Genomic DNA, 12,621 nt, shown 5'->3' on the forward strand with positions numbered 1-12,621 from the left:
AGTGCTTCACGTGGAAAAAGTAACATCCATTCCTAACTTCTACAGCAGGGCTTTGGGGCTGTGCTCCGGCTCCGCTCCAGGCAAAATCCTGCAGCTCTACTGCTCCGGAGCTGCTCTGCACTCCAGCTCCAAGCTCTGCTCCAAAGCCCTGTTCTACAGCATGCCTGATCCAGCAGCTCTGGTTACCTCTCAGTATTTCAGCATGCATAGGCAAAACAATTATTAGTGTCTATTACATACCTAGCTCTTTTTAAAAAGCCAGGCATAATTTGACTCAATCTCCTATGTCAGTGAATGCTACAGCATTATATAGGCCATGAAATATTATTTAAAGGAAACCTAAATTTACCTCATATCTTTCCCCCCCCCAACACACACACACTTCTCCCAGTAATCTCCCCTCGATTATTAATCCCTATTCCCTCCCTTATTTGCACGATTGCTTTTATTTGTGTTTGGATTGTAATCTCTTACATAACAGGGAAATTATTCTATTTTTATAAAGTGACTTGTACAGTATAAATAAGTTACTGCTGTTCATAATATTACGGGTCACTGTAAAGGAATGACTAATCAACTGTCGCTGTCATTCAGGTTGAATATTCCAATCAAATCCCACCCCATCCCAATTAACTAATCCTATTCCTTGTAATTGCACACGGTTTGTAAATCTCAACATGCTTTTGAGCATCTTCATTGCCTCACGGCTTCAATATCGTCAATATTTTTCTTAAGACGAGGTGAACAAAACTGGAGACGGTATTCCACACGAGGGTATATACTATGTGATACAAGGTCATCATTTTCCAGCTTTTATTAAATGCACTCAAGCATCCTATTTGCTCTTTTAAACTACTGCTGCATACTGAGCAGACAGCTTCACTGAAGTTTCTCCTCAGATGACCTGAGAGTGCACAGCTCACTAGCATATAATCACTGTGTACTTAACTGTATGTTGACAGTGGATGTGAAATATTTGTAACTAATACCTGTTATTAACCACAGACGACTGCTTCCTAAAAACGTATATTCAGAAAAATTACTAGATTTCTTAGCACAAACAGCAATTTATCAGAAAATAATATACATATCACAACAACTTAATTTTTCCTATTATAAATTTGATGCACTGAGTAGGAGAGAGAAAAGGATTTGTTACTTAAATGTATCTAACTCCACTAGCCCTGCATACTCAACCTATGAAACAATGCTATATTTCCACAATTAAATATAGTCTGTTGCATACACCGAGCCAGAATGGTTATGGAGAATAAGTACGGGGAAGAAAATTCCCCAATTCTATTTCCGCTCTGTTCCTGGTGAAGGGGGTGACCTGGGGCAACTCACTTCTTTCCTCTGCTGCAAGTTTCCCATCAATAAAAAGAGGATATTACTAAATATCTACCCCACAAGTACGCTGCTCAGATTGAAGTTTGTGCAATATTTTGAACATGCAAAGTGCTATGCATTTGTTATTACAAAACTCAAACTAACGTGTACCGAATACCATCAGCAGCAATGTATCAGAGATGAGATGCAAATGAAACACATTTAAATTGCCCGGTATTACTAAAAAGCTAGATTTATTTTTTTTACTTTTAAAAGTAAGAGTTGCATTTTTATTCTCATATTACCATGAATAGTTGCATAACTCAGCATTCTTATGAAAAAATAAATTAATGAAAAATTAATTTGTTATTTTGCACTCTATCTCAGGTCCTATAATCCTTAAATTGCTAAAAAAATTTACATGCAAGACAAGATGGAAAAATAAGACATTTGTTTAACCTGTTTCAGAAGGTCAGAATTTTTCAATCATATTAACATTTTTAACACAGTAAGAAACACGCACCTTAATAATGCATTAATGCAGGTTTCACAGAATCTGTGGCCACATTCCGTCTGTTTAGGATTGCACAATATGAGATGACACTTTTCGCATTTATATTTGTCCTCCACTGTATTTACAAATTTCTCTTTGTAACCTCCTTGTTCTGGAACATAAATTGATCCTGGAGTGTGATCAGGGTTCGCCCTTTGTTGTACCATTTCTACAGTCACAGGGGGTTCTGTCTTTTTATTGGTGTCCATATTGTAATAGGTAATTTCTATGAAAGAAAAAAAAAGCATAAGGCATAGCGCTCTACAGCTCTAACAATAACTGATCAGTGCATATAGGCATACACACGCTTTCATCTTTCTGCAAACATTTGTAATAGCTGTAAAAAAGTAATTAGTTTCTCTATACACATTTACATACACAAATATAAAAATGCAGGTGCACATATGAACATAGGCAAAGTTAGCATATTTGCATAAAATATTAAAATATGGTAAATTAGTAAAAGTATTGTTCCTTTTTCAAGGGCTCTAAACGGCCAAGAGCCAAATACTGGTCCTGCGAGCAAAACCTTAATTACCTGTGGAAAACACACTGGGATTTGTGCAGAGGGAGTGGTGAAAGACACACATAGTGAGCAGTACAGTTGAAGATGCACTGCTGGACAGAAGGAGGTGAAATCAGAGTGAATTTAGGACCTATCTGTCTGGAGGTGGTTGCTGAAACCATGCAAGAGGATGAGATCACCAAGAGAGAAAAAGAGGAGAGGGCTGAACCCTGGAGAGTGCCCAAAGAAGGATCTGAATGTGGGAAGGAGTTGGGAAAAGAAGCCTCTAAAGTTGATACTGAAGGAGCAGTCCTACAGTTAGGAGGCCCAGGAGAACAGAGCTCCACAAACAGGACCAGTAGAATGGTAAAGAAAAACAATGGAGAACAGGCAATCAGGGTTTAATGCACAAAAAATGGTATCCCAATGAAGGGAAGAAATAAAACTAAATGAAGATGTTCTAAAACCTAAATAGTACTTTTGCTTCACCAAGAACTGAGCAATTAGCCACAACAAGGGGGGGAAAGAGGTAATACTCAAGATAGGGGAGGGATAGCTCAGTGGTTTGAGCATTAGCCTACTAAACCCAGGGTTGTGAGTTCAATCCTTGAGGGGGCCATTTAAGGAACGGGGATAAAAATCTGACTGTGGATTGATCCTGCCTTGAGCAGGGGGTTGGACTAGATGACCTCCTGAGGTCCCTTCCAACCCTGATATTCTATGATTCAACCAGAAATGCATATTGAACATAGAACAAGCAGCAGGTGACAGTTTCATAGAGATATGAATCTGCTTGAAGGCTGGATTGTCAGCTGGCAAATGAGACTTCATACTGATATATCTACACAAGGCCCCACAGGACTCCACTTTGTGAAATGACATATATTGGACATCTCTTCAAAGAAAATTGTCAGTAACATTCCAGTAAATAGTATCTTGCTAGGTAACTCTCCTGACAGTGAGATTTTTTTTGCCTTTTTTCAAGAAAGTTTGTCATACATGAAAAGCTAAAAAAAAAAAAAAATATTCAGCATCTGGTAGCCAACTGGGTGAAGAATTCTCTTCTCTAGCACACACAACTACAAAATTCTTACAAAGCAAAACAGTTGAAACCATCCACAAAGCACTACAGTAATAAACACAGAACGGATTTAAAAGCACATTGACAAGCACTTTATTATACTATAAGGGCCGTATTTCAAAAGGGCAGGGAATTCATATGAATACTTCACATTACATGCTCGAACTGACTAATTGCATGCATGGGGGTACTTTCACCTGCATGTGCATTAACTAGGTGCATATGCAATTAGAGGTAAACACAAATGTGGGTAATACACAGATCTTAGCTTTTGAAAATTTAGCACTACATTTTTGTTTATACACCACTACAGATCATGGTGCCTTTTTTCATTTGGGTGAACTTTAACGGAAGGACTCAGTTTACATCCGCTAAGCAAATATTTCAAATGAGATATAAATTTAAGGCACAAGGTTCCATGTAGGTAAGTTACTATTGAACCCACAGTACAAAGAAGCCGACTTCCAGAAAAGAGAATCCCTGAAGCTAAGAGCAACAACTGATATCTCAGTTTTCCTGTGCACCTTATCACTCAATTAAAGTGACAGCTGTTTCAGGAACAAATTCTTAAGGACTCAATAGCAGATCTCCATTAGAAAACACAAACTGGAATCCTGTAGCATGCCTGTGCACAGTATTTTTCAGAAATTAAAACAGAGCTGCTAGGCATTCTATGACTAATCCCATTTTGCTCACTACACTTCTGGTGCAAGTTCCATACTATAAGGATTTTCATTTTTGTCCCCAAAGATTTTACATTTTGCAGATACTTGCAGCTATCATGATTGTATCAGCTAAATCAACATGAAAAGGTGATGTACAAGTAAAACCTTTAGGAGTGGGAGGCTCTTACTTAAAATTTTATTTGCCCTTGTGAATTAAGTCAGGAGTAAAGATCTAGGCAGACACGACTCCAACCTTTGAGCACCTGAGTTTAAACTCTAACATAAATCCAGGGTGCTAAACTAGATTTTAAAATTTATATGTGAATGTAGCTTATACCAAGACCTGTGGGTTAGCAACTAGGACAACAGCAGAGAATAACCTGGAACTTCAACTCATGCTACTCATTGTGAGGTCAAATCATTAATAAAAACACCACCATGCCAGATGAAGTACTCAGTCTGGCATGTACAGCTGAGCTCAGCTGGATGACTCACATGGCTCATTTTTGTAGGGGATCGTTACTGTCTCCGTAAGGGAGGGCAAACTGCCAACAAAACCTCAAAGATCTATGGTTCTTGTTCAATAAGCCATTTCTGAACACAAGTGTCATTGCTATCTATTACCCAGCCTCTAACTTCCCTTTTCTGGGGAAAATAATTAAGAAGATATGTAGTGGAGAAACTTTCCATTCTTTTAACATCAGACAATCACGTTTCAGACCAGGACAAGTATGGAAACAGCAATATCAGATGTCTCTGCTAGCTGTCTTACATTTTTCAGTAACCTTTGATACAATCAACTACAAGGTGCTATTTACATCTCTGCCAAATCCAGCAGAGGTGGAAGTAATTGCCTTAGACTAGTTCTGCTTTTTCCTCTCATAGAAATGGAAGACTGCTCTTCCTCTTTGAGGGCTCTCCTTTGTGGTGTTCCACCAGGCTCTGTCTTGTCACTTCTCTGATTCAACATGTAGATGAAGCCTTCGGAGGAAGATAATGAAACATGGGCTACAATGTCCTTAATGTGCTGAAAAATTATATTCTGTTCTTGCTTGAACTTCACACTTTTAGTGTTGTTTAACCTTAAGTTTTTAAAAGCACGTAGACAATCTATAAAGGCTCACTTTGTATACAAAATGTAGGCATGTTCTATAATGCAGAGGTTCTCAGCCACTCTCTTTCTGAGGCCCCACTCAACATTTATAAAAACTCCACAGCCCACCTGTGCCACAACTGTTCTTCTGCATATAAAAGCCAGGGCTAGCATTTGGGGGTAGCAAACAGGGCAGTTGCCTGGGGCTCCATGCAACAAGGAGCCCCCATGAAGCTTCACTGCTCAGGCTTCAACCCTGAGTGATGAGGTTCAGGGCCCTGGGCTTCAGACCCCATGTGGCAAGGCTTTGGCTTTCCGCCTTGAGACCCAGTGAGTTTAATGCTGGCCCTATTTTGCAGACCCCCAGAAGCCTGCTCGCAGCCCCCCAGAGGGCTCCAGACCCGTGGTTGAGAACCACTGCTATAATGGACTTAGACTCCTATCGTATAAATCCGTAACTACAGTGTTTTCCCAAAAAAAAAAAAAAAAAAAAAAAAAATGGAGAGTGCAGCTTTCGATCAGTAACTTTTAATCATTTAATGCTCTAATTCGGGAGATTCTACCTCCAAGCTAATTGCTAAGCAATACCATTTTATTGCTCAAAACTATACTGTGCATCATAGGGCCAGCTTCAGAGTCCTTAATTTGAAGCTGCTCTAGCAAACATGTAGCACAGACTTTATGCTTATTTGTGTAAGGGTTGAACTGCAGAAGACAGAAAGACAAAGACAGAAAGAGAAATGAGTGGAGAGAACAACAGAACTATCTTCCTGAACATACAAAAGAAATATAGTTTTATAATTTAATACAAGCCTATATTAACACCAAAGATTAGAAACTGGAAGCAAAAGTTAATCTGCTGACACGAGAGTGTTCCAGGAGCTGGAAAGCACGGGGATTCCCAAACAAGGAACAAACGGGTAAAATAAGGAAAACAGTTCTCACCCATAAAACGAAAGAGATATTAACAGTTAAAATAAAAAAAGGTATAAAAGTAATATCTGTTTAAAAGATCAGAAGAGATGATCAACCTGGAGGTACAGTTATTTACAAACAAATTTACCCTCAATCTTTGAGGAAAACAATATCTATGGGCAATTCTGTAATTCTCATTTGAGCTAAGACACCCATATTGGGAATTATGAGAAGACTAAGACATGCAGACCTCTTGGGGGGGGGGCCCAATCTTTCTATGCAGCAATAATCTATACAAAATGTTTTTGTGCATCATCTCTAGTAATATTAAAAATATTTTTCAATGTAGAAATATTCATTCTGCATTCACATCAATACTAAGTTTTAATAATTTTCTTTATTCTTCATATACAGAGCCTCTTAACCATAAAATATTCAAGAAACAGTGTATACCTATGACAATCTCTCTCAAAAATATTATCCTATTACAATATCTCCTGAAGGCCTCAATAAAGATTGGGGTGCCAGTGTTTTAGGCACTGTATAAGAATAAAGTTATTTGCAGAATGCAGTGAATAATAGAAATATTGCAGATACATGTAGATCTAAAAGTCCTGGTCTTACTACTCATGTCCTTTTAAACTGTAACAGGAGATATATGTAATGACCAAACATCTTACTAAACTGTGTAAGGAAACCATGATTAGTTGCACTAAATATGAATAGTTATATTTCCAATATTTAAAGGAAATGTGAATGGTTTTTCTTAACTAAACTGCTATCAGTTGTAAATGGTTACAAAAGTAGAAGAAATAAAAAACCCATTAGTTCCAGTTAAATAATTATGTTAAACTACCAAAGAAGAGAATGAATGTGAAGACAGACTAATTTAGTTACTGTTTAGGCAGGAAAAAGTTATCTGATCAAAATCTTAAGATTTGTGCTTGGAACAGAATACAATTTCTTCAGTGGTTTTCAAACTTTTTAGGCTGCGTAGCCCTTTCCAAATAAGGTAGTCTACCATATACTCCCATATGAGATAGGGTCATAATATAAATATGAAAACAGAAAAATAAAAGGTCTGTAAGGGATAACACGATGCAACACAACATACACGTCCTAGAGTGTGTTGTCCTGGATACTACTATTATTATAACAAACAATTTTATTATATATACACACTTTCATTTTGGATAAAAATAGTCCCTCATACAAGTTTCTACTTGTTGATTAGATGCTAAGTTATACTATATAAAATGTGTTGTCTGCCATTGCAGGATTTTTCTCGCATACCCCGACAAGAGCTCATGTACCCCAGTTTGAAAACTACAGAATACAGTAGCATACCTGTATATCCAAACAGGAAAAGGACATCTAAGCTTGGACAGGAAGCAAAAGACAACAGAAAAATAAGCAGTGAAGCAGTATCCTTTCAAACAATGATGTGAATCCCTTCATCTACAAAATAAGCAGAACAGACACCAGCTTAACTTCAAATCAAAATAGGTTGTTCACTGTTTATTTTTCAGAATTATCTCGGATGATCAGATAATCAGATTGCTAGATGTTTTTAGCCTTTTAATTTTGTTGACAGATGTCAGTCATATCAGTCTTTAAGAATTAGTCTTAGATTGCTTCAGTATAAGGTTACCATCAGCAAGCTAAGGCATTTTTAACTTAAATTTCAGAATTCCTTATTTTATCAGTTCTTTTTGTTTTTTTCATATTTCCCTGTTATACAGGGATTTAAGGGCACCTCATTCACATTTTTATTAAATAGAACCACACAATTTTCTTCTACCTTTAATTTCGGAAGCAAACCTAAATAGGAGGCTACATATTTTACAAACAGAGGTATTTGCAGGGCAGAATATGCATTATAATCAATGACAACTCATTACAGTGACAAAGTGACAGGAATATTTCATTCAGAGAGATGCTTCCACCACTCTCACCGGTTCAGTACATACAGCAGAATACATATTTTTTGCTTAGCGTTTTTCCTCTAGAATCCTCAATCATAAGTGAGGATTTCTTTATTATAAAGATTTCTTACTGTAGACGACCATTCCTATGACAGCCTACCACCAATACAAAACACACACAATAAAAGATTCTGCCGTGCACCATTCCTACCCATCAACCAAATGACATTCAACTGGAAACCCCACAATTTAGTGGAAAAGAGACAGAGAAAAATGTAAGTATCTTGCATTGTAGCATAAATATATCTAAGTGATGATGGACACCTCAGAGGAAAAGAGTTCTATAGCCAAAGGATCTTCCACTGAGGTGGTCATAATTCTTGTTTAAAAAACCTTTAAGCAAACATCACACACAAATTAGAATCAGGAATTAAATCCAGGGACAACAGTAAGAGTATTCAAGCTGCAGCAAACAATTGCCATAGTATGTCATACAGTCTTTTAAACAATCTGAGGTCATTGTTCTATCTTGCTATAATATTTACAGAACCTCAAATATTTTCCACCAGGTGGATCAGAATCTCATACTAAACATACATTTTTGAAAGTGCATGTTCTTTTCAAAGCTATCGTCCCAACTGACATACCTAATACAATTGTGTTAATGTACTTACACATTAACTAACAACTAGATATAAATAAATGAAAAGTGGCATTTTCTCTACTCTTGCATTCCATTTGGGAAAAAGACAAAAGTTCAGTTTTTCAGACAAATAAACACTGATTTTTTTTAAAAATCAACAACAGGTTTTTGGTGGGAGAGTTTCCCTACTATAGCATAATCTCTCCCCCCTCCCCTTTTTCATTAAAGTTTTGGGGGAACTGCCATATTTTAAGCACCATTCCCTATTTTTATATCATATCTGTAGGATCAAGCAATCAAAAGTGAGAAATCTGCAGCAACTGATATAGCTAAATTAAGAAGTTCTTGGGGAAAATGGTATTCTTCCTCATTTCTAACCATCAGTGCTGGTTATTAATTCATTTCATATTAAAAAGAGGGCGAGTTATTTCTATCTTCCTCTGTTTAATATATAAACTCAAATTCCTATACACAGATGAAAAGAACACGTAGATTTATCACAGATCTTTTTTTCCTGGTTTGGGGGAACCCTTGTAATTTAATGATTTAGGGTGAGATTTTCAAATGTGCCTAACCTCTATAGGCATCCAATCCCCATTCAAATCTCAATGAGTACAGATAGTGACTGTGAAATGCTCAGAGAGATTAGAGCAGCTATAAAAAATTTTTAAAAACCTCTATAATAATGAGTTTATAACCTCAGGATGGGATGCAAAGATAAAGTTTCTTGACACCTTAAATGACTGCTTCTTGGAGCAGCTAGTCCTGGAACCCACAAGAGAAGAGGCAATTCTAGATTCGTGAAGCACAGGATCTGGTCCAAGAGAAGAATACAGCTGAACCGCTTGGTAATAGTGACCATAATAAAATTAAATTTAACATCTCTGTGGCAGGGAAAACACCACAGCAGCCCAACACGGTATCATTTAATTTCAGAAAGGGGAACTACACAAAAATGAGGAAGTTAAACAAACAGAAATTAAAAGGTACAGTGCCAAAAGTGAAATCCCTGCAAGCTTCATGGAAACTTCTTAAAGACACCACAATAGAGGATCAACTTAAATGTATACCCCCAATTTAAAAAAACATAGTAAGAGAACCAAAGTGCCACCATGGCTAAACAACAAAGTAAAAGTAGCAGTGAGAGGCAAAAAGGCATCCTTTAAAAGTGGAAGTTAAATCCTAAAGAGGAAAATAGAAAGGAGCATAAACTCTGGCAAATGAAATTTAAAAATATAATTAGGACGGCCAAAAAAGAATTTGAAGAATTGCTAGCCAAAGACTCAAAAAAAAATGTTAAGTACATCAGAAGCAGGAAGCCTGCTAAACAACCAGTGTGGCCTCTGGATGGTCAAGATGCTGAAGGAGCACTCAAGGACGGATAAGGCCATTGCGGAGAAACTAAGTGAATTCTTTGCATTGCTCTTCATGGCTGAGGATGTGAGGGAGATTCCCAAACCTGAGACATTCTTTTTAGGTGACAATTCTGAGGAACTGTCCCAGATTGAGGTGTCATTAAAGGAGGTTTTGGAACAAATTGATAAATTGAACAGTAGTAAGTCACCAAAACCAAATGGTACTCATCCAAGAGTTCTGAAGGAACTCAAATGTTAAATTGCAGAACTACTAACTGGTATGCAACCTATTATTTGAAACAGCTTCTGTACCAGATGACTGGAGGACAGCTAATGTGATGCCAATTTTTTTTTAAAAGGCTCCAGTTTTGACCTCACAATTACAGGCTGGTAAGCCTAACTTCAGTACCAGGCAAACTGGTTGAAACTAGAGTAAAAAACAGAATTATCAGACACATAGATGAACATGATATGTTGGGGAAGAGTCAATATAGTTCTTGTAAAGGGAAATGATGCCTCATCAATCTACCAGAATTCTTTGAGCAGGTCAACATGCATGTAGACAAGGATGATCTAGTGGATATAGTGTACTTAGATTTTCAGAAAGCTTTTGACAAGGTCCCTCACCAAAGGCTCTTAAGCAAAATAAGCTGTCATGGGATAAGAGGGAAGGTCCCCTCATGAATCAGTAACTGGTTAAAAGATAGGAAACAAAAGGTAGGAATAAATGGTCAGTTTTCAGAACGGAGAGCGGTAAATAGTGGTGTCCCCCAGCGGGCTATTCAACATATTCACGAATTATCTGGAAAAGGGGGTAAACAGTGAGCTGGCAAAATCTGCAGATGATACAAAACTACTCAAGATAAGTCCCAGGCAGACTGTGAAGAGCTACAAAAGGATCTCTCAAAACTGGGTGACTGGGCAACAAAACGGCAGATGAAATTCAATGTTGATAAATGCAAAGTAATGCACATTGGAAAACATAATCCCCACTACACACATAAAATGATGGTCTAAATTAACTGTTACCACTCAAGAAATAGATCTTGGAGTCATTGTAGATAGTTCTCTGAAAACATCCACTCAATGCACAGTGGCAGTCAAAAAAGAGAACAGAATGTTGGGAATCATTAAGAAAGGGATTGATAATAAGACAGAAAATATCATATTGCCTCTACATAAATCCATGGTATGCCCACATCTTGAATACTGCATGCAGATGTCAGCGCCCCAATCTCAAAAAAGATATATTGGAATTGGAAAAGGTACAGAGAAGGGCAACAAAAATGATTAGGGGTATTCAACAGCTGACATATGAGGAGAAATTAATAAGACTGGGACTTTTCAGTTTGGAAAAGAGATGAGTAAGTGGGGATATGATAACGGTCTATAAAATCATGACTGGTGTGGAGAAAGTAAATAAGGAAGTGTTATTTATTTACTCATAACACGAGAACTAGGGGTCACCAAATGAAATTAATAGGCAACAAGTTTAAAACAAACAAAAGGATGTATTTTTACACACAACGCAGAGTCAACCTGTGGAACTCCTTGCCAGAGGATGTGGTGAAGGCCAAGACTATAACAGGGTTCAAAGAAGTACTAGATAAATTCATGGAGGATAGGTCCATCAATGGCTATTAGCCAGAATGGGCAAGGATGGCATTCCCTAGCCTCTGTTTGCCAGAACCTTGGAATGGGAGACACTGCATGGATCACTTGATGATTACCTGTTCTGCTCATTCCCTCTGAAGCACCTGGCATTGGCCCCTGTCGAAAGACAGGATACTGGTCTAGAATGGACCTCTGGTCTCACCCGGTAGGATCATTCTTATGTTCTATGCTAGTACCGCCCCCGCCCAAGAAAAAGTGACTTGGCAATTTCTGAAAAATACAAAAATGATGAAGATCAATAGGAAAATGTAACATTTAGCTATAAGCTATACAAGAAGGACAAATTATGATACAACAAGAGAGGATTAGCTAACTTTTTTTTTTTAAAGAAACTCTATGGGTAGCATATTTCATAATTATCTATTATTATAGTGATTCTTGTATGATCTTCTGGTACTGGTCACTGAGTGAGGATATTGGGCTAAATGGATCTCTGGTTTGATCCAATATAGCCTTTGCTATGTTCTCAAATGCCCAGGCTATGTTTCACCATGATGCTTAAGAGCACAATTCTGCACTCATTAAAATCACTGGCAAAACTCCTATTTCCTTCAATGGTGTAGGGTCAGGCCCCAAGAGGCTCTTCCATGACTTGAAAAATACAAGAATAACTAAGCAGTTCTGACACATGAATGCTCTTGCAAGGGAACACCCATTCAGTGAAACAGAATCACTGACACTTTATGATTCCCATATTTCAGATTACAAAGTGACTGAAATGTAGAAAGTGAAGTGAGATTTAAACATAAAATAATTATTTGCCAAAGTTTGGGCAAGCATATTAAACTGGGTTTTCTGTTGACCATGGAAGCTGTCATTTCCAATATACTTACAGCCATGCTAACCAAGACTGATCATTTTGATATTGTTTATAAAAGAAAGC

General features: G+C 37.4%; 1 protein-coding gene across 9 annotated transcripts in view; it reads right to left on the reverse strand.

Annotated features, from left to right (window-relative positions):
• The window catches only part of TRAF3 (TNF receptor associated factor 3), a 98,133-nt gene that overhangs the window by 44,176 nt on the left and 41,336 nt on the right, over positions 1-12,621 (reverse strand). For 7 of the 9 annotated variants that reach the window (XM_039536712.1, XM_039536710.1, XM_039536708.1 and 4 more), the window contains one exon: positions 1,853-2,108. In XM_039536712.1, the coding sequence (XP_039392646.1) occupies positions 1,853-2,091 (239 nt within the window). In that variant the 5' untranslated portion in view covers positions 2,092-2,108. Of the gene's footprint in view, positions 1-1,852; positions 2,109-7,488; positions 7,600-12,621 lie in introns of all 9 variants that reach the window. The other 2 variants (XM_039536709.1, XM_039536707.1) reach the window with 1 other exon arrangement.

Source organism: Mauremys reevesii, linkage group 4 (assembly GCF_016161935.1).
Source record: "Mauremys reevesii isolate NIE-2019 linkage group 4, ASM1616193v1, whole genome shotgun sequence".
NCBI lineage: Eukaryota > Metazoa > Chordata > Testudines > Geoemydidae > Mauremys > Mauremys reevesii.